We start from the raw sequence: 24,997 nt of genomic DNA on the forward strand, positions 1-24,997 counted from the left end.
GCAGCAATTGACAACCATAAGCCCAAAAAAAAAAAGAATTACCCCACGAAAGAACGATCTGATCCATTTCACACATGTAGTAATTAATGGTTTTGAAACAATAGATTACCACATTTAGTTACCACATTCAGTCACCACATTTTGTGACCATGTAGTGACACGTAAAAGTAAAGATTTGAGTTAAGATGTTCTTTGCATAAAAGAAGTGTTCGATGAGCACGAATCTGATGTAATTATTGACATGAAACAGAGTTGATGTTTGTTAAAGCCAGATGATGCGACATGAAGGCATATATTAGTAAACACAGAATCGAGTAGATCAAAGTAGAATTATTAACGCACATATAATACGAATATTATTTAGGACAATATAATTAAAGATAAGAAGAAAATAGATAGATTGAAATGCGATAGAAGCTATATTATACGTAGGTAATTGTAATTAATTGCACAGATAATAAAATAATCATGATGGAAAAATAATACACATGAAATGAAATGAAATAAAATAATATAATATAAAATAAAATAAAAGTAAAGTAAAAGATGATGAATAGTATAGGTGGCTGGTTTGAGATGTGGTTATTGAGAGAATTAACCAACAAATCATAAAGATGTGAGGAGATGATTGAAACAATCAAATAACAAATACATATGAAGAGATAGGGTCACAACAAAGTAAAAAGGAGGTGATATATGTTATCAACCAGCCTTAGTGGGGTAGATGTAATAGACAAAATGAAACCAAAACAAAAGGAAGTAAGACAGTCCGATGACAGGTGCCTTACATATTTAAAATTTAAATTTCTCCAGCTTTAGGTTGATTTACGTTAGAAATTACTGTATTCGGAAAAAATGGGTCGGAAGAGAGGAGATAAATTATAAAAATGTAAATATAGATCACTAAATATTATGTGATCAACTAAAGTTGGTTGCGAAGTAGTAGTAGGGAGATGATAAAGTAAATGCGAATCTTGTCGTAATTTATAGTCTATAGTCTATAATTAACAAAGTGCAATGTACAACTACTACCTGTTCATACACACACTCCACCCCTTTCACTTTTACCCTCACTCTCACCCTCACTCTCATATCACACACTCCGACAGGACAATACCGTTGTGATGCAACACATTGTAATGATTTCAATTGTTAATATTAATGTTAATGTCATATTCCATTTCCATTTCATACCAAAGTTCAAATCTATTATAATGGGCTGCAGCTCGCACATACCCGGCTAGCACATCGCTTGGTTGCAATGGCAATATGTTTATGATATTTCCTAATTGGACTAGAATGTTGGTAGTCGTGCTAAAGTCTCCAAAATGTAAACACAGAAAAAAAAAATTTAAAAAAAAAAAATACATTAACCGAACTGAAAACTGTAAATAAATAATTTTGACTGTAACTGGTTACCTAATTTCACAATTTACAGACACTTGTTCTTCTTTAATATATAGACATCGGCTTGTTCTTATATTGATAAAGTGGTATCAACCAATAATATACCAGACAGACAGACACAGACAGAAACCTGTCATTATCATAAATTTGAAATTTTCTCAAGTTTGAACAAAGTAGTTACTGTTGCAAATTGAAAAGTACCTAAAAAAACACTGCGAATAGTCGGTGAGTCAACCACCTCCAACTTGACAACTTTCACTCCTTTAAATCATTCATTCCTTTTACAATCAGCATGTCTTCAGTCATAATACAATCTCAGGAAGCAGTGCTTCCTATGACCACCCCTTCTAGTAATTCTAATCCAATTTCAAATTCATCGTCTATACCTCGCTCAGTCAATACATCATACGATTTACCCATACAAGGGCAAGGACAAGGACAAATTCAAGCACAACAAATACAACAAACACAAATACAAACACAAGCACAAACTCAAACTCAAATACAAGAATCTTCATCTTCAACTATGAATCCAAATATGGTAAAACGAGTACATCGTGAAGTAAGATTTGGTAATTATATTCTAGGATCAACTTTAGGAGAAGGAGAATTTGGTAAAGTCAAATTAGGTTGGAGAAAAGATGGGAAATTACCAAATCAAGTTGCAATTAAATTAATTAAAAGATCAACTATAATGAAAGATTCAGATAGTGAAGTTAAAATTCATCGAGAAATAAATTCTCTTAAATTATTAAATCATCCAAATATTGTTAATCTTGTAGAAGTTATGAAAAGTGGGAAATATATTGGAATTGTATTAGAATATGCTTCAGGTGGTGAATTATTTGATTATATTTTACATCATAAATATTTAAAAGAAAATGTAGCTAAAAAATTATTTGCTCAATTAGTTAGTGGAGTTGATTATATGCATTCAAAGGGTTTAATTCATCGTGATTTAAAATTAGAAAATTTATTATTAGATAAACATAAGAATGTTATAATTTCTGATTTTGGATTTGTAAATTCTTATAATAAAGATAAAAATGATTATATGAAAACTAGTTGTGGATCTCCATGTTATGCAGCACCAGAATTAGTTTTAACTCAATCACCTTATGAAGGTAGAAAAGTTGATATTTGGTCATTAGGAGTTATATTATATGCAATGTTATCAGGTTATTTACCATTTGATGATGATCCAGAAAATGAAGATGGTTCAGATATTGTAAGATTATATCATTATATTTGTAAAACTCCTTTAACATTTCCTGAATATGTTTCACCATTAGCAAGAGATTTATTAAGAAAAATAATTGTACCAGAACCTAAAAAGAGAATTAATATGAATGATATAAGAAATCATCCATGGTTAAGTCCTTATGCCAATTTATTATCTATAAGACAACCTGAATGGGATAAAATTCATAAAAATCAATCAAATCCTTCAACTACAAATAATAATAATTCTTTACCATCAAATTCAAGTTCAACTTCATTATTAAATCAAAATAAGAGATTTTCAATGATAAATGAAAGAACTAATTCATCTGCATTAATTATATCAAATGATTTATCATCAGTTTCAACTGTTGGAACTCATGGTAGATCATATTCATCAACAAGTATTACTCAATTATATTCATCACCATCTATTTCTTCATCATTAGCTAATGCAGTAGCATCACCAAAACAAGAACCTTCAAATGGTCCTGGTGAAGATTCTGCTGCAACTGCATCAATTAGATCAGTTTCTCCAACTAAATCTTCAAATCGTGGTCATACAAAATCTGCATCAGTTTCAAATTCTTATCCATCAGCAAGTATTGCTCTTAAAGCTGTTGTTAAAGAAAATAATTCAAGATCATCATTTGATTCACTTCAACAACCAATATTTACTCCACCTCCAACTACTTCAAAACATCCTCATTTTGCTAATTCAGTTAATCTTCAAAGATCAAATACATATACTGGTACTGCTATTTCTACTATTGTTGAAAGTCCAATAAAACAAACTTATAATTCTGATGAATCTAATTCAACTATTGCATTAAATTCTCAACAAATTTCATCAGTATTATCTCCATCAAATCCTTCATCAAGAGATTCTAATAGATTACCTCATACAACTAAAAAACCAAGACCAACTTCTTATCATCCATCTTCAATGTCATCATCTTTAATGACAAGTAATTCTGGATCTTCAATGTTATTAGATTATATTAAAATCCCCAATGGATTACCAGTTCCTCAATTTTTATCTTCATCTCCTACTAAATCAATTCCTCAATCTGATTCAGGTGATGTTGATTCAATTAGTCCATTAGGTAAATCTCCAAAGAATTCAAATCCATCTCGTAGAAATTCAGTTGTCACTCATATTCACGTTAATGGCGTGTTAAGTAATGAAACTATAGCTTCTATGCAATCTCCTGATTATAATAAGAGAAATTCTGTCTTAAGTTATTTAGAAGATAAGATTGATACTTTGGAATTAACTGAACTGATTAGTCCAGTTAAAACTAATTTTACAACAGATCAATTGCCAACTACTGTAACTCCACAAATTAATCAAAAACCATCATTTGATACTCAAACAAGTTCTCCAACAAAAGATCAAACTGAAAAGGAAATTGATAATGATATTGGTCAAACCATTCCAGCCATTGTTTCTGTAGTAGTTCCAGAAAAGCAAAAAGATTTAGATAATTCAGTTCAAATGGTTCAAGAAAAGTCTCTGGAAACAGTTGATGATGTACAAGCATCAGTAGCACTTTCAGCTGTAGTACCAGCACCAGTACCAACCCAAGCACCAATTGTAATAGAATCACCATCATCAGCATCAACACCACCAAAAGAAGTAGTTAAATCTCAAGGTCCACCCGTTAAGGCAAGAGAATCTAATAAAGAAAATAGAGAAGTTAAAGAGGCCAAGAAACGGAATAGATTTAGTTTATTATCATTCTACAGTACTTATCATTCATCTTCATCTAATGTATCATTACTTAATACTCCTCCTACTTCATCAACTAATTCTAAAAAAGTATTAGAACCATCTAATGATATTAATATTGGTAATACTCCTTCACCTAAAGATCAAAAGAGAATTCATTCTAATTCTTCAACCCAATCTAGAAAATCTAATCATTCAACATCAACATCTTCGCGCGAAACATCTCGAGATTCAAGTGCGGCAAAGAAAGTTATGGATTTCTTTAAAAGAAGAAGTGTTAGAATCGGTTAGAATCGGTTAGATTTAAGTTATGATTTTTTTTTTAAATTTGCATTTTAAATGTGTTTTTCATGTTATAATATCATCTATTTTTATATATTCTTCATTGTTTATGTTTAGTTTAATCTTGTGTGTATTTAATAATAATTGTTAAGGTTTATATTACTTAAAAGAGCGAGTGCAAAAAAAGAGAGGAAGAGCCCCATATGGTGCGGCACCACTGTTTATCCCGTTTAGGCAATCAAATTGAATAATGACTAATAAGTGAAAAATTTAATTATTCACCTATTTCTTGTAAATTAAATACTAACTGTTAGTTAAAGGAGTATATTCCTTGAGATGGAACAAGCACGAGATCCAGAAGCACTACCGGTATCCGAAAGTGACGAAAGAGAGCGAAATATTGGTGATAGTTCGGAGTTAATTACTGAAATTCATAGTAATAATTCTAATCCTAATACTAAAACTGATACTAATACTGGAATTAATACTAACGGTGATAATGATGAGTCCGGTTCCGAACATGAAGGGAACGAGAGACTTCATCCCTCTATTAATGGTTTAGAAATGCCAGTTCCTGAGCTTAGCAATGAAAGCTCAGAAGAAGAAGAAGAAGAAGAAGTTGGAGAAGAAGATGACGATGAGGATGAGGATGACTATGATGAATATGATGATGAAGAACAATCACATGATACTTTATCTTCTACTATTATTAAAGAAATTCAAGATGGAACATATTCATGTTTAGTATGTACGGGAGAAATTGATCAATTCTCTCAAGTATGGTCATGTGCTAATTGTTATAGAGTTTATGATTTAGAATGTATTAATGATTGGGCAATTAGAGGGTCTTCTACTAATAAAACTAGTAAAGAATGGAGATGTCCATCATGTAATGTTGCGACTAAAGAAATACCTAAATTATTTAAATGTTGGTGTGGTAAAGTTACTAATCCTGAAGTTAATTCATTTTTACCATTTAGTTGTGGAAATACTTGTAGTTATCAATATAATGATTGTATTCATGGTTGTAGTTCAGTATGTCATCCTGGTTCTCATCCAATTTGTGGAGCTTTAGGTCCATTAATGAAATGTCATTGTGCTAAACAACAAAGACAACTTCCTTGTTTAATTACTCCTTATGAACAAGGTTGGCAATGTGATGAACCATGTGATACAACTATATGTTTACTTGGTCATTCATGTCAAAGAGGTTGTCATTCAGGATTATGTGGACCTTGTAATGAATCATTATCCTTACAATGTTATTGTGGTAAGAACAATATAGAATTAAATTGTTCAACAATTAATCCTAAACAATGTCATGATAATAAGGGTAAATCATGGATTGGATCAGGTCAATGTTTAGAAAAGACTATACTTTATTATGATTGTGATATTCATTTTGAAGAATTAGATTGTCAACCATTACCTGAATCAATTAAAGTTTGTAAATTATCTCCATCTCAAATTTCTACTTGTTATTGTGGTCAAACTCCAGTGGATGTTAAGGGTAGAACTAAATGTACTGATCCAATTCCTGAATGTGATAGACCATGTAATAAATTATTACCTTGTGGATGTAAATGTTTACTTAAATGTCATCCTGGAGATTGTGAATGTTTTAATATTTTAGATATTAAATGTCCTTGTGGTCATGGAGAATTCTCAGTCCCTTGTAAATTTATTCAACAAGGTTATAAACCAAGATGTGATCATAAATGTCTGGTATTACTTAATTGTCGTAAACATTATCATCGTGAGCAATGTTGTGCTTTTGAACAAATTGCATTAAAGAGAGAACGAGAAAAGAAGAAAGCTATTAGAAATAATATTAGATCTAATTTTAATGATGAAGTAATGAATATGGAAGCAGTTCATATTTGTACTAAAACATGTAATAGATTAAAACCTTGTGGAAAACATTATTGTGAAGCATTATGTCATAATGGTCCATGTCCAGTATGTTTAGAATCTACTAATGAAGAATTAATTTGTCATTGTGGTAAAACTATTATTGAACCTCCTATTAGATGTGGTACTAAACTTATATGTCATGAACAATGTATTAGACATCCAATTTGTGGTCATAGACCAGAACGTCATGAATGTCATGAAGATTCTGTATCATGTCCAAAATGTACTGTATTAGTTAAAAAGGAATGTAATTGTGGATTAAAATCAGATTTACCAGGTATACTTTGTTCTCAAGAAAATGTATCATGTGGTACAGCTTGTAAAAAACTTAAATCTTGTGGTCATGCATGTTTAAGAGTATGTTCAAGTAAATGTACAGTTGATGATATTCATAATAGTTCTACCGTTTGTCAATCTCCTTGTGAAAAGAGAAGAATTAATTGTCCTCATTCTTGTAAATTAATTTGTCATGCAAATAAACCAGGTCAAAGTATTAAATGTGATGCTAGAAAATGTCCTGAACTTGTTCAAGTTAATTGTGAATGTGGATTAATTAAAAGAAAAATTCCTTGTGGAGCTAGTTTAGATGAACAATCAGTAATTGGGACAATTATTGAATGTACAGAAGAATGTGAACGGGCAAAACGAGATGCCGAACTTCGTTCAGCATTTGATGTTTCAGATGAATTACCAAAAGTTTGGAATGAAGATATTCCATATCCTGATTCAGTTATGTCAACTTATATTAGACAAAGTGTATGGTGTAATAGAATTGAAAATTTAATTCGAACTTTTATTGAAGATTATCAAGTTCAAATTGATAATCATATTAAATCTCCTAAGAGAACTCATCATTTCCCTCCTATGAGTTCTCCTCAAAGATCTTTTATTCATGAATTAGCTGATACTTATAATTTATATCTGGAATCTCAAGATGAAGAACCTAAACGTTCAACATTTATTGTAATTACTAGAAATACAAAATTACCTTTATTAACCATTCAAGAATGTATTAGAATGAGAGATGATATGATTAGAGAAAGAAATAAAGCAGCTGAATTAAAACAAGCAGAAATTGAAGCTGCTACATTTAATGCACTTGTTATTCAAGATGTTTTCTTTGGTATTGTAATTGATGATTTGAAAGATGGTCTTAGTGAAGTGGTTAGTCAATCAGGAATTGTTAAACCAACTTTCCAATGGATTAAAGATTCAACCTTTGTATTTTATTCAGAACAGAATTATAAGACTTGTACCACAACTGATGAAAATCAATTATACTTATTGATGAAATCTTTTAAGAATATATTAAGAATGAAATCATTAGCTTTTGATTGTAAACTTTGTTTAATTGATGATGATGCTACTTATATCTTAAAAGTTGATAGTAAATTGAAATCAGAAAAATCGCCTCTGCCTGCTCCTATACAAGTAGCTAGAAATGATTTTGAAGTCTTACAAGAAGAGGAGAATTTGGCGCAAGCTTAGAATAGATATATAATTACATATAAATATAAATATAAATATAGATTACAAGTATTAATCCATGATGCTGGTTGTGTATGCTATAGAGATCTTATATAGTGACTGCTTCTGACTTACTAGTACTACTAGCACCAGTTTCTGTAACCTCTGATTCATCATTCTTAGACGCATCCTTTGGCCTATGAGCTCTTCTTCTCTTCTTCTTTTCTCCCTCCGATTCAGACTTGTTTGCATCTGAATTTGGATTAGCATTAGGATTAGTTTTCTTTTTCTTCATACTTAATGGATTAGGGGCTTTAGGACCTTTTCTTTTCTTTGAAGTTTTTTCTGGTTCATTATTATTATTTTCTTGCTTATTAATATAACCAGCATTTTTATAATCATTTAATCCTTGAGTTAATTTACCTGCTTCCATATCTTCATATTTTTTTGCACTTGCTCTTGATAATGGTTCTAAAATCATTACTGATTTATCCATAAATATTAATGGTATACCAGGAATATTTCTAAATTTTTTTCTTAAATCTTTATCTTGAGTTGCCACAATATATCTATGCTTATTTTCACCTTTAATATCTACAATTGAATCTATACATTTTGATGGATTAATTGCTTCTCGATGATTACAACGACGTCTTTCAAATGTTTTAGCTACATCTATTATATGTTGATCTTTATTATCATATAATGCTTGCATACAACATTGAGTTATCATAGGTTTTACTTCTCCTTGAATAGTATTCTTTAATCCTCGATTTAAATTGTAAGTGGCCTTTTCACAAGCTATTATAAATTCATGATCAACAATGGCTTGATATGGTTCTCTGAATTTGAATGCATGAATGTATACATTCATTTGCTTTCTATATGACTTAGCTCTTTTTTGTCTCATTCTCTATCTATACGTGTATGAGTATGTATGTATATAAGTAAGTATTCTATTCTATTATGTTGTAGTTAAGTTCTATAGTAAACTCTATGTAAATATCTATATTTATGTATCGTAAAAAAAAATTATACATCATCTCATTAGAAAAAAGTCGCGCGCTACCAAACTAGGACGTCTTAGTAGCTTTAACTACTATAGGTATCATACCTCCTGTTGGTATAGTAAATTTTCTATGACCAATTACAGTTATGAATGCTCGAATTGTTCCAGCATGTGATGTAATAGAAATAAATTGATGATCTTTATCCTTAGTAAAAATATCTTGTAATACTCGATTAATTCTTAAGAATTGTTCATTTAATTCTTCTCTTTTTGTTGAGAATTGTTTAGCCAATTCATCATGTTCTGGGAAATTTTCTTCAAAGTCAACCATTGGGAATTGATTTTGTATATCTGATTTTTTAGATCTTTCATGACAAAGATGTACTCCAATAGTTTCTCGTAAATGTTCAACAACAACTGGTCGAGGTATAGGTTGATGTTCCCATGTATATTGTAATGTTCGAAGTGATCTTTGTAATGGTGATACATAAAATTTTGATGGGATTGGTGCACCATTTTTAATTTGTTGATTCCATGCTTGTTTATTTTCTAATGCTTGATCTATACCTAAAGTTGTTAAATTTGCATCTGGTCCCCAAACTATTTCTCCATCAGTTCCAATATATCTCCATTTAGAAAACCAATCTTGTTTCAGATATTTAGCAGTAGCTATATTATGCCATCCCTCACCATGTCTGGCTAAAAATAATACTTTATATTCTATATTATCCAGGGAATTTTTATTTAAATTATCAATTTCTTTAATTATTTCCGACCATGGTTTAGTAATACCAAAGTTTTCTTCAGTATATCTGAATGATAAGTCATCCTTTTCTGGATCGGCCTGGACAAAAAATCCAGGAACCGTTTCGAATGTCCATGTAAAATTATGTTTATCACTTACTTCTAGGAGTTTTTGAAAGTAGATGTCATCTTGGTCCAAATCTTCGTGGGCATCTACACGATCACGAGCCAGAGGTATTAACAATGACATAGTTATATGTGTGTTAATATAATACAGGAATAGTTATAGTATAAAGAAATGAGTACTAAGTTACAAGTAGTAAATAATACAGTATTGGGGTCAGTCTAGGTTATATTAGTTCGCATAAACACGAAGTCATTTGTGTATGTCGCATGTCGGTAAAACAGTCGATGTTGACATCATTCCTCAAAGCACTTGCCTGAACAACGGAACAACACCACTGTGAGTATGTACAAGAAAAAAAGTAAAAAAAGTAGAAAAGTATATATATTATATATGTTTATTTCGGGGGGAAATCACACGTGACTTTACCCTCGAAATTAAGTATTCTATTTATTTAATTCATGTAAGGAGAAAAGAACGTTCGTAATGGTTGAATACCCAATCGGGCAACGTATGCGCAGCGCTCGGACAATCCTCTGCTTCAACGACATGCATGTCTCCCACCCTCACTGCATTTAGCTATGTCGTCTCTGTTATCGTATTTATTTTATTTTTCTGTCTGTGTGTCTTGGAAAAAAAATCTATTTTCAGTGTGTTGGAACTATCACTATAATTAGTAGCTTGTCTGGAGTATAATAATCCATAAGGACTCATAGAAGTTGTTGTTGGATTAGTTAGAGAGTTGGAAAAATGTCTGCGGAGGAGAGTACCATTGTGTCAGTGTCAGAATCTGGAGAAAACAGTGTAGAACTGAAGTTACTGACTTCATTAGATGAGAAGGCTGGTTCAACTACTGAGAATCTCATAGTTAATAATAATACTACTAGTAGTAATAATAATACAAATACCACAAATAATAATAATAGTAACCATAATAATTTAGAACAAGAAAATGGAACAAGTCATGAGGATGACTCACATTCAAAATCATCTGAATCTGAACCAGTTGAGTCAAATTCAATTGATTTGAACGTCATTGCAAATGCCGAACTGGATCTCACGAAAGCCGAGATGGATAATGATAATGAACCAGAGATTCCCCAGGCAGAAATTAGTACTAGTGAAATTAAGTCCGAGGAATCACAATCACAATCAAAAACTCAAAATAATAATAATATTAATAATAATAATCATAACGATAACGATAACGATAATCTCCATAATAATCATGAAGAGAATTCAATACACGCGAGTGAAGAACCGGATTTAAAGAAGATTAAATTAGAAACTCATGAAAATTCCTTATCAGTATCAAATGGTCGTGTTAGTCCCTTAATTAATACTTCTAATAAGATTGTAGTAGTACCACCAACAAAACCTCATTTATTTTATAGTCCATTAAAAACTGGATTAGTATATGATGTTCGAATGAGATATCATGCAAAAATTTTTACATCATATTTTGAATATATTGATCCTCATCCTGAAGATCCTAGAAGAATTTATAGAATTTACAAGAAATTAGCTGAAGCAGGATTAATTCAAGATCCAACCCTTTCAGGTATAGATGAAATTGGACCATTAATGATTAAAATACCTATAAGAGAAGCTACAGCCGAAGAAATTTTAGAAGTTCATAGTGAAGAACATTTAAAATATATTCAATCAACCGAAACAATGACAAGAGATCAATTAATGGAAGAAACTGATAAAGGAGATTCTATTTATGTTAATAATGATTCTTATTATTCAGCAAAATTATCATGTGGTGGAACTATTGAAGCATGTAAAGCAGTTATTGAAGGTAAAGTAAAAAATTCTCTTGCAGTTGTTAGACCTCCAGGTCATCATGCAGAACCCGATACTCCAGGAGGATTTTGTTTATTTAGTAATGTTGCAGTTGCTGCAAAAAATATTTTAAAAAGTTATCCAGAATCTGTTCGTAAAATTGTTATAGTTGATTGGGATGTTCATCATGGTAATGGTACTCAAAAATCATTTTATAATGATCCAAGAGTTTTATATATTTCAATTCATGTTTATGATAATGGGAAATTTTATCCTGGAACAAAATATGGTAATTTAGATCAAATTGGTGAAGGTAATGGTGAAGGATTTAATTGTAATATACCTTGGAGAAATCATGGAATGCATGATGGAGATTATATTTATGCATTTAATAAAGTTATATTACCAATAATTAATGAATTTAATCCAGATTTAATTATTGTAAGTTCAGGATTTGATGCAGCTGATGGAGATATTATTGGTGCATGTCATGTAACTCCAGCAGGTTATGGTTATATGACTCATATGCTTAAAGGTATTGCCAAGGGGAAATTAGCAGTTATATTAGAAGGTGGATATAATTTAGAATCAACAAGTAAAAGTGCTTTAGGAGTTGCTAAAGTATTAGTTGGTGAACCCCCAGAAGATACTATATCAAAACAACCACATTTAGAAACCATTGAAATTATTGATGAAGTTATAAAGATTCAATCTAAATATTGGAATTGTTTAAAACATGGAGTTCCTCATAATTCATTTGATGATATTTATGATTTAAAGGATGGAAATTCTGAAACTTATAAACTTGTTAATGTTGGAGATCCTATTAGATCTGGTCAATATAATGATCTTTTCCATCGTTATTCATTTATTAATTTACCAATAATTAATAATTCTATTGATAATAATGATAAACATGGATTATTTACTACTGATTTACCATCACATTTAGAAGATATAATGATTGCTAGTCCTGATATTTATGATGCATCTATTATAGTATTAACTATTCATGATCCTCCTGAATTATGGGCTAATATTAATCCAATTAATGGTAATACTGAACCAAACTCTTCAATTGTATTAGAATATCCTTTATATCAAATAATAGAACGAATTAAAAAGGAAAAGGAAAAGGAAAAGGAGAATGATAATCAAAGTCAAGATGAAAAATTAGGTTATATTGATATTAATATACCGTCTTATCCATTATCAATTCCATCAGGTTCATCATCAAATAATTCAACTTCAAATTATAATCCAACTATATTTTCTCAAGAATTATTACTTTATGTTTGGGATAATTATTTCCCATATTTTACAAATTTAAAGAAAATTGTATTTGTTGGATTTGGAGAATCTTATCAATCAATTCTTCATCTTTATGGTAAAAGACCTTCACAAGAAATTAAAGAATTAGTTAAAGGTACAGTTGTATATTTAAATCGTTCATCATTAAAACCAATTTTACCAGTTATGGATGAAACCATGGTTGATTGGTATTATCAAAATTCGGTTATATTTACTTCATGTTTAAATCCAGCTTGGATTGGAACTAATGGTCAAAGTAGATTAGGTAATGGAAATGTTGAAGTTAATGGAAATGATGATAGTAGTAAAAGACCTAGAAGAAAATTCGGTAGAGTTATAAAGGCATCAGTTGATGGATTATTTGATGTAATTAATGAAAGATTCGATGAAGGTATGGATTTTATCCTTGACTCCATTGAAGATTTTTCAAGTAGTGATAGTAGTAACTAACACTAACAAATAAACAGTAGTTAGTAGTTAGTATTAGTCTACTAATTGTAATATTATTTGTAATTATTTACTTGATTATATGAATAAACATTTCGTGAGTTAATTAATTAAACATAACTAGGGAATCTCTTGGAGAATTGCTTTTCCAAATCATCCAAATCAGGTAGTGATAAATCACTAGAATTACTTAATCTTCTAGAATTTTCTGATTTTAAGTAATTAGGCTTTTTAGGTTTAGGTGGTGGTAATTTCTCTGTTTGAGCCTTTTTAATAGGAGAAATTATTGAAGGTTTAGTTACTGAAGGTTTAGTTACTACAGGTTTAGTTACTGCAAGTTGAGTAACTGGAAGTTTAGTAACTGGAAGTTGAGTAACTGCCAGTTTACCTTCAATTGGTGGTACAACTTTCCTAATCTTTTCCATACTTCGAGAATTCGAAGAACTAGATAAACTTAAGGGAACTGCAGGAGGAGATATTGATTTATGTTTATGATGATAATGATGATGTTTATCAGATGTTGGTAAAGCATTAATAGCATCTATATCTTCAGAATCTTTATCATCAGTAAATCTTCCATAACCTTTAGCTGTCTTTTGAACATTAGAACTTGTACCATCACTATTATTTAATAAATCTTGCATTCTTCTTTGAATAGATAACTTTTGTACGGGAACTTGAGTAATTTCAATACTTCTATCATCTTGACTAACTTTCCGTTGAGAATTCCCTGTAAGTATTTTCTTAATTGAAGAAATCTTACTCTTTTTACCAATACCATTATTACCAGTATTATTAGCACTTTGATATCCATTAATACTATTTCCAGTACTAATTTTTCTTAAAATATCTTTAAAACTACCTCCAGTATCATTTCTATGATTATATCTATTAGCTTCTTCTTCTTTAGATTTTAAAAACTTTAAAGTTCCATTATCTTCATCCAAACTTTTCCGATTTGAAAGTTTTTCATCATTATCAACTAATTGTCGTTGAACATAATCTTTAAGAGCAGAAGTAGATTTATTATTATTTTGATTATTAATAAATCCATTCCCATTAGTTCGAGATGTTGAATCAGTTATAAATGTTGATCTAGGTCTAGGAATGTTCTTTATATTTGTACGGATTTGTCCATTGTTATTATTATTATTATTATTATTATTATCAGTTGTAAGTAAACTTGATTTATCAATAGAAGCAAATGGATCAGCAATATGTAAATTTTCGGCTGATTTAGACATTTTAGGTCTATCGAATGTTTCATATAATTTATTACTACTTTCAACACTTTCTGTAGCTTTCATATGAAGTAATTGTTCTTTAACACTATAAGGTATAACACTTGGTAATACATCACCTTTCATTGAAGCAATTTCTCCTAATAATTGAACAGCATTGGGTCTTCTTCTTGGATCAGGTCTTAAACAACAAGCAATGATATTCTTTAATCTTCTTGAAAACATCAGACCTGGTTGATCATTAAATCTTAAAGTTTGATTACAATTTAAAATCAGATTTTCTAAATCTTGTAAATTAGTTTGTTTTGGCAGTTCAAATGGAGTTGTATAATAACATAATTTATAAATAAAACATCCAAGAGCCCAAATATCCAGTTTATCATCGATAGGGAAACCTTTAGTTAAATCAATCATTTCTGGAGCTCGATATTGTGGAGTTGTATGTTGCATAATATCATCTCTTACTTGTTGAACATCTTGAGGAGTTCTTGGAGCTGGAATATAAGGTACAGCCGATCCAAAATCACATAATTTATAAGTTCCTTTACTATCAATTAAAACATTTTCAATTTTAATATCTCGATGAAGTAATGGAGGAGTTAAATGATGACACATAGCTACTCCAATAATTACTTGATACGCTATATCTAAAATTTCCTGTTCTTGAAGTTTATTAACTAATCGAGTATTCATATAGTCTATTAATCCATTGTTTTCACAATATTCCATTAAAAGGAATACTTCATATCTCTGATCAGTTGAACTAGGTTTAGTAGTAGTAGTACTTGTACTTGTACTACCTAATCTTGATGCATGAGAATCTATATATGATACGATATGTTGATTTTCTCTTAATCGTCTCATGGAATCCACTTCCTGTCTAAGTAATCGTAATTGCCATTTGTTTGGTACTTCAACTCTCTTTAAACATGCTACAGTTGATCCTTTAAATGGAGGATCAATATTACAAGTATAAACGTGAGCAAATCCTCCTTCTGATATATATTTAATTATGGAAATATTATGAGATCCTACCGTAAGTTTCGTACCGGAGGTATAGGCATTGGGTGGAGGTACAGGCATGACTGCAATTGCAATTAGTCCTGATTAATTATAGTTGGGGTTAAAGTGGAGGATCTACTTGTACATTTCCTGCTAGATGGTCGAGATTAAAGGAGAGTGGGAAAAGTCACGGGGGCTACACGTGTGGGGTCACCTGATATCCAATACCATTAAATGAAGTTAATATTCCAATATAATATTCTTATAAAACTTATATAACTTATGTATTTCTATTGATACTGATCTCTACCTCAATACGATGTTAGTAATACTATTAAATAACTAGTTACTAATTGTACATACATACATACATACATACATACATTTAACTGTATTACTATACTCCACTGCGGGTAACTTCCCCATTAGGCTGCGAAGACCATACAAATAAATTTTTGTTAACATAGTCATAGTTAACTATATAGTACTACAACTACTAAACGTTTAAAGACATGAATGTATACTTTGAATCAGAAAGATTCTTAAAGCCAGGTAGAGGATCTCTTCAGTCACGGATCTTTAATGATAAAAAATTAAAAAATTCTCCTAAACATGTTTATGCTTTAGTATATTCTACATTAAAATATAAAGAATATATTCAAATAGTAATTAAGAAATCTAAAATAAAAGAAGTTATTAAGACTAAGAAATTAAAGATTACTGATGATTTACTTCTATTATTGGTTCATGATTTAATTTTCTCTCTGAAGGGAAGAATTCAAATGGGTAATCATCCAATAAAGGATGCTATACTTAAAAATAAGACTCGATTACAAGCCGAATTTACAAAATTGAAATTAAAATATAAAGTACGATCAGTTGATGGATTACCAGTACAATTGACTGATGATGATGAAACTCCAGTACGATGGTTTAGAATTAATACTATATTGACATCACCTAAACAATTTTATATTGATCATGAATTCTTTAGAAATTTGCAGCCGGTTAGTTCTATACAAGAATTAAATCAAACTGGTGTTATATATCAGGATGATTATATAACTAATTTATATGGTGTTCATCCTCGTGAAAAAATTACTTCGACTCCTGCTTATGAAAGAGGTGAAGTTATTATTCAAGATCGTGCTTCTTGTTTCCCAGCTCATATCTTGAATCAAAATCCTAATGATATTCACAAATATGTCATTGATGCATGTGCAGCTCCAGGAAATAAAACTACTCATTGTGCTTCACTTTTACCTCCCGACCAATCAGATGCTGTCGTCTATGCCTTTGAAAGAGATACTAAAAGAGTAGAAATACTTAAAACCATGTGTGGAAGAGCCTTGGGTAAAGATAAAAAATCTTTAATTCAAATTACTCATGCTGATTTCACTACTACTGATCCAAAGGATTTTAAAGATGTTACAGGTTTAGTAGTTGATCCTTCATGTAGTGGTTCAGGAATCTTTGGTAGAGCTCTTGAAGATGCTCAAAAGGAAGAAGCAGCTGAAGAACAAGTCGATACAGAAAGATTAACCAAATTAGCAGGTTTCCAATTTAAAATTGTTAAGCATGCAATGAAATTCCCTAGTGCTAGAAAAGTTGTATATTCTACCTGTTCTATTCATCCTCATGAAAATGAAAGAGTAGTAGTTGATTTATTACTCGATCCAGAAATAAAGAGTGCAGGATGGAGATTAGACAAAAGAGAAAACGTAATACCTAATTGGGAACGTCGGGGATGGAAAGAAGAATTTACTTCTTTAGCAGATGGTGATGAGAAGAAATGCGAACAGCTTGCAGGAGGCTGCGTAAGAAGTGTACCAAAAGAAGACGGTGGTATTGGGTTCTTTGCTGCATGTTTTGTGAGAGATATCTGATAAGTGCAAAAGCCCAGAACTTGTTCTTTTTCCTTATCTTATCGAAAAAGTGCACCCCAAACTTTTGATTGGAATTGGCCAATAGGACTCAACTACTGAAAGATAGACGAAACGGCTTTAGTGGGTTTAATCGGAAAGTAGAATAAGGGGGTAGATAAAGGTAGTATAGAGGGGGACCGATTGTCAATTCCGACTTGTGTCGCGTCAAAGATAAATGCACAGAAAGTATTATTATCAATAATAATTATTATCGATCTGGTCTGAAGCTAAAATTGCAGAAGCAGCAGTATTTATCCGTAACAATAGATGTAATTAAGACGATCTTGTTACTAATTACGAAGGTGGGTCATGTACAAGAACCGTTGAATGTATAGAGTTGTAAAAATTATAAAATGATGGTGAAAATGGTTAAATTTGATCCAGCTCTACTTTAAAGTTGTTTAGTTGCTGTTCCTTATTTCATAATTCTGTATATATAGTCGATTCTTTTGACAATTATTTAGTAGTTGCATTCGTGACATCAATACGAAGTCGATTTAGTATAGTTCTGAAGTTATCTCTTGCTACAAAACCATTCTAATAGAGCTAGTAAATAAGAATGGTAAATTATATCGATTACTCAACGTGACTATTTAGGTTTAGTAAACCTAGCCTTTTGTGAGTGTGGGGAGATAGATTAGTGAAAGTATGATGCCGTTCATTGCTATGGAAATTCCTACAATGACTCAAACAAAGGATACAAACACAAAAATATTTTACTTTGCGGAATCAAGATGCCTTAGAGCCTTAGTGTGAGGGGCACTTGGAAATGGGGTTCGATAATAACACCAGATGAACTTAATGTAACTACCTTTTTACGAGGCAAAATAATACAGTCAAAATAGGTTATATTGTTCCGATCATTATTCTTAAAGTTTTAGTCATAGCCATCAAAATTTTCAATAAAGCTTATTCTGTAATGATCTAATTTTTATTATTGTTTGAGATTATTAAATTATTTGGCCGACGGTTACTTCAGAAAAATTTAACCAGCGGGCCGAGTTCATGCAAACTGATTTTTGGCAAGTTATAGCTATCCGAAATTTCATACAAATGGAGAATTACGTAGAGAAGGGAAGATTTCCATTTCCCTGCGCGTCTCAGTAAGGAAAAGCAATGAAAGCGCAAAACTTGTCCAAAAATATATCATTGGTGCCGCACAGGTACATGGAAATTTGGTAATAATATTGCGATGAGAAGTATTTTTGTAACGGATTACCTCTAATTATTATTTATTATATTATCATTGCATTTTGTCCCTCTGATTGTCGGCCATGGTCGGTTAAATCCTCGGAATGGGGGCTTCCTTTATAGCTTTAGAGAAATATAAGCCAATTTATTTAGGATAATTATTTGAGATGTGGCATGGATTCACCATTTTCAGACACCGTGAAATACAAGCCATCCTTTCATAATTCGACCAATTACCTTCTCTCACCCTAGATCTCACACATATACATGATATTAAATCAACGGCTGAAATGCCTTGTAAGATGACAAGAAATTTCTGCTTGTTCTAGCGATTATTTTTTTATGCCCTCGGAAATGCATTTTTTTTATGGTGCCTTATTTTAGCTTTATAGAGAGTAGAGAACCATGCCTCTGTTCTAACTAAACTTAACAAATGAGCTACTCTTATAACCTTGATTTATCGCATTAATTAATAAAGATTACAAAAAAGCAATTACAAAACATATATTTACTGATATTGAAAATTAAGGTCATGAAATAATATTGTTAATATTAAGTTTTAAAGGCAATTTGTTTTATCTTTTATTTCAGCCATATTTCATTCTACATATTGCACCACCAGTCGAAAACCTAATCTTTTAGAATGAGGTTATCCTTGATGGACCAAATTTCTTTTGATTTAATACTATATTACTCCTACCATCATTATAAAGTAGTATTTGGTACCTCGTATTAAGATCCAAATAGATGACCTGCTTCGACTACTGCTGCTTGGACTGCTTGCAGTAGTTGGATGCTGATCCGTCCTCATCTAGTCGATGAAACGAACCGGTATACTTCCGGATTATTTAAGCAATTTTTTTTTATTTCTTTTTAAATTTTAAATTTTTTTCTTTTTTTTACCTTTATCGTTCTAATTAAATTAATTGTGCCCCAAACGTCTACGGCCAAATTTGGAATTCGGCACTTTTTGCAATACAATACAATCAGTGCAATTATTGGCTGGAAAGCGGAGATTTCGTGTAATTTTGTTATCAGTCAAATCTATCATAGTATCATGAATAATCAAATTTCTTTATAAATACTTTTGGAGTTCCGAGATATGGTTTATTTAAACCAAGAATAATTTATTTATTTATATTTTTTTTTTAATCTGTCTTCTGTTCGCTGTCTATTCAATCTTTATAATTTTCTTGGTATAAACCGATATCTTTGTATATAACTGATATTGACGTATATTCATTCAAAATGGAAAAGATAAGATCAGTGTTGTCCTCCAAGGCACCTGATTCTGGTGTTGAAGAGAAGAAAGTTAGTGACTATGAATCGGGTGAACAAAATTTAGATATTGTAGTATCTAAGAGTCAAGAATTTGATCCTATCAGTTCTAATATGATTAAGGAAATTATTGAAGATGATTATGCTGCTGTTACCGTTGAAGATGATTCTCCTTATCCAGAAGTTAGAGCTGCTGTTCCATCTTCTGATGATCCAACTATGTATCAATCTACTATTAGATCTTGGGTTTTAGGTATGATTTTAACTACTATTGGTTGTGGTATGAATTTATTATTTTCTTTCCACGCTCCTGCATTCTCCATTACTACTTATGTTACTTCTATTCTTGCCTGGCCTTTAGGTAGAGCTTGGGCTGCTTTCCTTCCTGATTGGAAAATATTTGGTGTTTCTCTTAATCCAGGTCCTTTCAATATTAAAGAACATACCCTTATTACTATTATGGCTAATGTTTCCTTTGGTGGTGGTGCTGCTTATGCCACTGATATTTTAATTGCTCAAAATAGATTTTATAACTCTGATTTCGGTTGGGGTTTCGATTTACTTGCTATCTGGTCCACTCAATGTATTGGTTTTGCTTTAGGTGGTATTGCAAGAAGAGTTGTTGTTTACCCAGCTGGTGCCATTTGGCCATCTAACTTGGTTACTGCTACTTTCTTAACCAACATGCACATTAATGAAAATCACACTGCTAATGGATGGAAAATCTCTCGTTTAGCTTTCTTCTGTATCGTTTTTGCTGGTTCTTTCATCTGGTACTGGTTCCCAGGTTACATTTTCACTGCTTTATCTTACTTTGCTTGGATCACTTGGATCAAACCAGATAATGTCATTATTAACCAACTTTTCGGTTGTTCTACTGGTTTAGGTTTAATTCCAAATAATATTGCTTTAGATTGGAATCAAATTGCTGGTTATATTGGATCTCCATTAATTCCACCTGCATCCACTATCGCCACCATTTTCTTATCTATCATTATTATTTTCTGGATCATTGTTCCAGCCATTGCTTATTCCAATGTTTGGTATGCTCAATACTTACCAATTTCTTCATCTGATTCTTATGATAGATTTGGTCAATCTTATAATGTCTCTAGAATTGTCGATCCAGTTACTTTAACTTTCGATTTACAAGCCTATAAAGAATATTCTCCACTTTTCTTATCAACTACTTTTGCTATTTCTTATGGTTTATCATTTGCTTCCATTTTAGCTACTATTATGCATACTATTTTATTCCATGGTAAAGAAATTATTCAACAAGTTAGAATGAAGGAAAAGCCTGATGTTCACATGAGATTAATGAAATCTTATAAGGAAGTTCCAGATTGGTGGTATGTTATTGTTTTCGTCATTTTCTTTGCCCTCTCTATTGTTACTATTAGAGTATGGAACACTGAAATGCCAGTTTGGTGTTTAGTTATTGCACTTTTAATTGCTATTGTTTTCTTATTACCAGTCGCTATTATCTATGCTAAGACTAACATTGCTGTTGGTTTAAATGTTGTTACCGAATTCATCATTGGTTATATGCTTCCAGGTAAGCCAATTGCTATGATGTTCTTCAAGACTTACGGTTATATTACTAACAATCAAGCTGTTACCTTTGCTCAAGATATGAAATTAGGTCATTATATGAAGATTGCTCCAAGAAATGTTTTCTGGGCTCAATTAATCGCTACTATCTGGGGTTCTTTAGTTCAAATTGCTGTTTTAAGATGGGGTTACGGTGCTATTGAAAACTTATGTGCTGCTGACCAAAAGGATAACTATACTTGTCCAAATGGTAGAGTTTTCTTTAACGCTTCTATTATTTGGGGTGTTATTGGTCCTCAAAGACAATTCTCTCAAGGTCAAACTTACTATGGTTTATTATTCTTTTTCATTGTTGGTGCTTTCACCCCAGTTATTAACTGGTTAATTTTAAAGAAATGGCCAAACTCACCAATCAAATACTTAAACTGGCCAGTCTTCTTCTCTGGTACCGGTTACATTCCTCCAGCAACTGCTTACAACTATTCTTCATACTGTGCCGTTGGTTTATTCTTCGGATGGTTTGTTAAGAAGAAGTGGTTCCACTGGTGGACTAAATATAACTATTCCTTATCCGCTGGTATGGATATTGGTTTAGCTTGGTCTTCATTAATCATTTTCTTAACCTTATTCTTAACTAACACTAATTTCCCAGCTTGGTGGGGTAATAATGTTGTTAACACCATGGATACCCTTGGTACTGCTATCAGAAACCCATTAGGTCCAGGTGAATACTTTGGTCCATCTACTTGGTAGGTTATTTAAAATTCGGAACTATTTTATACCGTTACCCTAATACTTTATTTACTTTATTTTAATTTATTTTTTATTTTGCTTTGCTTTAGTTTAATTTAATTTGACTCTTTTTGACTCATAAGGATTTGCTGGCTGTTAGACCATCATCATTGATTGGATATTTCAGGTTGTATATAATTAGTTATAAATATTTAATTCATGCTTAAAGATCTTTATTGTTAAGTAGCCTTTTCTTTTCTTTTTTTAGCTGCGAAATGCCAAGAGCGCAATGTGCTTATCGGAAAATCAGCAGTCGCTTCGTGTCGCTTATAGTTATTGGTCTGGACCAAGTCTCGCAACCAATAAATCCCACCATATGTTCCCTACTTGTTGAACGGAGTAGGTGTGTCTGGTACTGAGTATGTTGTAGATATACTAACATTTATATGATGGTTACAAATGAATGACTTTCTATTGTCTATCCTCGTATAGACCAGATGATCCAGTCCAGAATTATGCACAGCCCATATCACTTGGCCATATTATATTGTCAGAAATTTCTCAACATAATCATAACAGAGGCTATGGACTTTGGATGCCACTTATAAGCAGGCTAGGTCTTAGATTGATATGTTCTGTTAGTTATATAATACAGTAACTACCATCGCACCTGTCGTATAACTCGTTCCCGTCGTATACCAAATCCCCTCCTTATATGCAGCACCAGACGACGAATTATAAAAATCAACTGATTTTCCGCGTACCCATCAAATTTTACGATTGCCATACAGAAGCTCCATCATAACTTGTACTTAGTGGGCCCATTCTTAGAATAGATCTTGCGTTTGTTATCTTATCAATCTCTAATCAGTATGGCAAGTCAGGTGTATCACGATTTTAGTGGATTTACCAATGTTACAACATTTTCTGATGCGTTCAATAATTTTAATCAAGTTGAAGGTTTGAACGTTCTTGAAAAATTATGGGGAGCTTATTATTATTATATGGGTAATGATTTATTTGCTACTGGATTATTATTCTTTACTATTCATGAAGTATTTTATTTTGGTAGATGTTTACCATGGTATATAATTGAAAGAATTCCTTATTTTGATAAATATAGAATTCAAGAAACTAAATTACCATCTAATAAAGAACAATGGGAATGTCTTAAATCAGTTTTAACATCTCATTTCTTAGTGGAAGCTTTTCCTATTTGGTTCTTTCATCCACTTTGTAAACAAATTGGAATTAGTTATCAAGTTCCATTCCCATCTATTACTGATATGTTAATTCAATGGACAGTATTTTTCGTCCTTGAAGATGCTTGGCATTATTGGTTACATAGAGGTTTACATTACGGAGTATTCTATAAATATATTCATAAACAACATCATAGATATGCTGCACCATTTGGATTAGCTGCTGAATATGCTCACCCAGTTGAAGTTGCATTATTGGGTTTTGGAACTGTTGGTATTCCAATCATTTGGTGTCTTATCACTAAAAACTTACATCTTTTCACTATTTGTGTTTGGATTGTATTAAGATTATTTCAAGCTGTTGATGCACATTCAGGTTATGAATTCCCATGGTCATTACATCATTTCCTTCCATTCTGGGCTGGTGCTGATCATCATGATGAACATCATCATTATTTCATTGGAAGTTATGCTTCTTCATTCAGATGGTGGGATTTCGTATTGGACACTGAAGCTGGTCCTAAGGGTAAACAATCAAGAGAAGCTAAAATGAAAGCTAATGCTGAAAAAATAGAGAAGAAGACTCAATAAGTAATTAAATAATACTAGATAATACTAGATTATGACAATTAGCGTAAATTAGTATACATAGACCATAATAGAAATAACTAATTAATTAATTATTAATTAAATATATATATATATATATATATGCATATATACCCTAATATATTCAATCCTGATGACTTTTAACCCATTCATCATACTTTTTCCTTTTACCTACTATATCAATAAATGGAAGTCTTGATTCCAATTCTTCATAATCACTAGTTCCGATTCGTTCAATCAACTTGACAGAATCCTTCATTTCTATGGGTTTAAGATATTTATAATCGGGTTGAATCTCACGACCATCAAATGTTAATACTGAACTATTTTCAATTGAATTAAATCCTCCAATTACTATTACTATTATACCCACAAGGGTTTCTACTAATATATCTATTGGAAGATGCAGGGATTGATGAGTAATAGCTGATAATTTATGAAATTCATATGATGAGTAGCCCGAATGCACCAATAGGAGTAACCCTACAAAGTATGTAACGAGGGTAGATGATTTAGCCATGTCTGTGGTTGGACATATATAGCAGTAGTTTAGTGAACCATACTAAAACTTCGACTTTAGTTTAACTGCGAGAGAAATGTCGTGATTTTCAGTCATTACTGTTACTGTTATTAGTGTCACTTGGGGTGGGTTCTGAGCATAATGTCGTACGGACTGCTCAATGTCGCCTCATCCCAATTCAGCTTAACTATGTGTCCAACTATCATAATCACTTCCAATACTACTGAACTAAGATGCACTTCTTACTACTACTACAGTATCTCCAGTAACCCCATCATAATGAAATAACCATAAATT

The 24,997-nt window shown here is 31.4% G+C and overlaps 10 protein-coding genes across 10 annotated transcripts; 6 read left to right on the forward strand and 4 right to left on the reverse strand. All coding sequences in view use genetic code 12, as the record gives it.

The window, feature by feature from the left end:
* The first annotated feature begins 1,405 nt into the window (after positions 1-1,405).
* RJT21DRAFT_118562 (protein kinase) lies at positions 1,406-4,801 on the forward strand. Its single transcript, XM_064881076.1, has one exon. It carries the CDS (start codon positions 1,700-1,702, stop codon positions 4,649-4,651), a length of 2,952 nt encoding a protein of 983 aa, XP_064739257.1. The 5' UTR covers positions 1,406-1,699; the 3' UTR covers positions 4,652-4,801.
* RJT21DRAFT_118563 (uncharacterized protein) lies at positions 4,781-8,093 on the forward strand. Its single transcript, XM_064881077.1, has one exon. The coding sequence runs from the start codon at positions 4,979-4,981 to the stop codon at positions 8,042-8,044; it is 3,066 nt and encodes a 1,021-aa protein (XP_064739258.1). The 5' UTR covers positions 4,781-4,978; the 3' UTR covers positions 8,045-8,093.
* Positions 8,094-9,007, reverse strand: RJT21DRAFT_118565 (rRNA-binding ribosome biosynthesis protein). Its single transcript, XM_064881078.1, has one exon. The coding sequence runs from the start codon at positions 8,931-8,933 to the stop codon at positions 8,133-8,135; it is 801 nt and encodes a 266-aa protein (XP_064739259.1). The 5' UTR covers positions 8,934-9,007; the 3' UTR covers positions 8,094-8,132.
* RJT21DRAFT_118567 (uncharacterized protein) lies at positions 9,008-10,364 on the reverse strand. Its single transcript, XM_064881079.1, has one exon. It carries the CDS (start codon positions 10,024-10,026, stop codon positions 9,097-9,099), a length of 930 nt encoding a protein of 309 aa, XP_064739260.1. The 5' UTR covers positions 10,027-10,364; the 3' UTR covers positions 9,008-9,096.
* A 607-nt stretch (positions 10,365-10,971) lies between these two features.
* HDA1 (histone deacetylase) lies at positions 10,972-13,449 on the forward strand (the record flags this gene model as incomplete). Its single annotated transcript, XM_064885324.1, has 1 exon — positions 10,972-13,449. One exon carries the CDS (start codon positions 10,972-10,974, stop codon positions 13,447-13,449), a length of 2,478 nt encoding a protein of 825 aa, XP_064739261.1.
* A 53-nt stretch (positions 13,450-13,502) lies between these two features.
* PRK1 (serine/threonine protein kinase) lies at positions 13,503-15,802 on the reverse strand. Its single transcript, XM_064883691.1, has one exon. The coding sequence runs from the start codon at positions 15,768-15,770 to the stop codon at positions 13,557-13,559; it is 2,214 nt and encodes a 737-aa protein (XP_064739262.1). The 5' UTR covers positions 15,771-15,802; the 3' UTR covers positions 13,503-13,556.
* Positions 15,803-16,006: 204 nt separating this feature from the next.
* Positions 16,007-17,918, forward strand: RJT21DRAFT_20194 (rRNA (cytosine-C5-)-methyltransferase). Its single transcript, XM_064883692.1, has one exon. The coding sequence runs from the start codon at positions 16,202-16,204 to the stop codon at positions 17,573-17,575; it is 1,374 nt and encodes a 457-aa protein (XP_064739263.1). The 5' UTR covers positions 16,007-16,201; the 3' UTR covers positions 17,576-17,918.
* Positions 17,919-20,053: 2,135 nt separating this feature from the next.
* Positions 20,054-22,390, forward strand: OPT1 (oligopeptide transporter; the record flags this gene model as incomplete). Its single annotated transcript, XM_064880087.1, has 1 exon — positions 20,054-22,390. One exon carries the CDS (start codon positions 20,054-20,056, stop codon positions 22,388-22,390), a length of 2,337 nt encoding a protein of 778 aa, XP_064739264.1.
* Positions 22,391-23,134: 744 nt separating this feature from the next.
* Positions 23,135-24,233, forward strand: ERG25 (methylsterol monooxygenase). The gene has a single exon (XM_064883693.1). It carries the CDS (start codon positions 23,242-23,244, stop codon positions 24,160-24,162), a length of 921 nt encoding a protein of 306 aa, XP_064739265.1. The 5' UTR covers positions 23,135-23,241; the 3' UTR covers positions 24,163-24,233.
* RJT21DRAFT_118571 (uncharacterized protein) lies at positions 24,197-24,973 on the reverse strand. The gene has a single exon (XM_064881080.1). The coding sequence runs from the start codon at positions 24,698-24,700 to the stop codon at positions 24,305-24,307; it is 396 nt and encodes a 131-aa protein (XP_064739266.1). The 5' UTR covers positions 24,701-24,973; the 3' UTR covers positions 24,197-24,304.
* Between the last annotated feature and the right edge of the window lie 24 nt (positions 24,974-24,997).

The sequence above is a fragment of the Scheffersomyces amazonensis genome (genome assembly GCF_036850825.1).
Source record: "Scheffersomyces amazonensis strain UFMG-HMD-26.3 chromosome Unknown RJT21scaffold_2, whole genome shotgun sequence".
Classification (NCBI taxonomy): Eukaryota; Fungi; Ascomycota; class Pichiomycetes; order Serinales; family Debaryomycetaceae; genus Scheffersomyces; species Scheffersomyces amazonensis.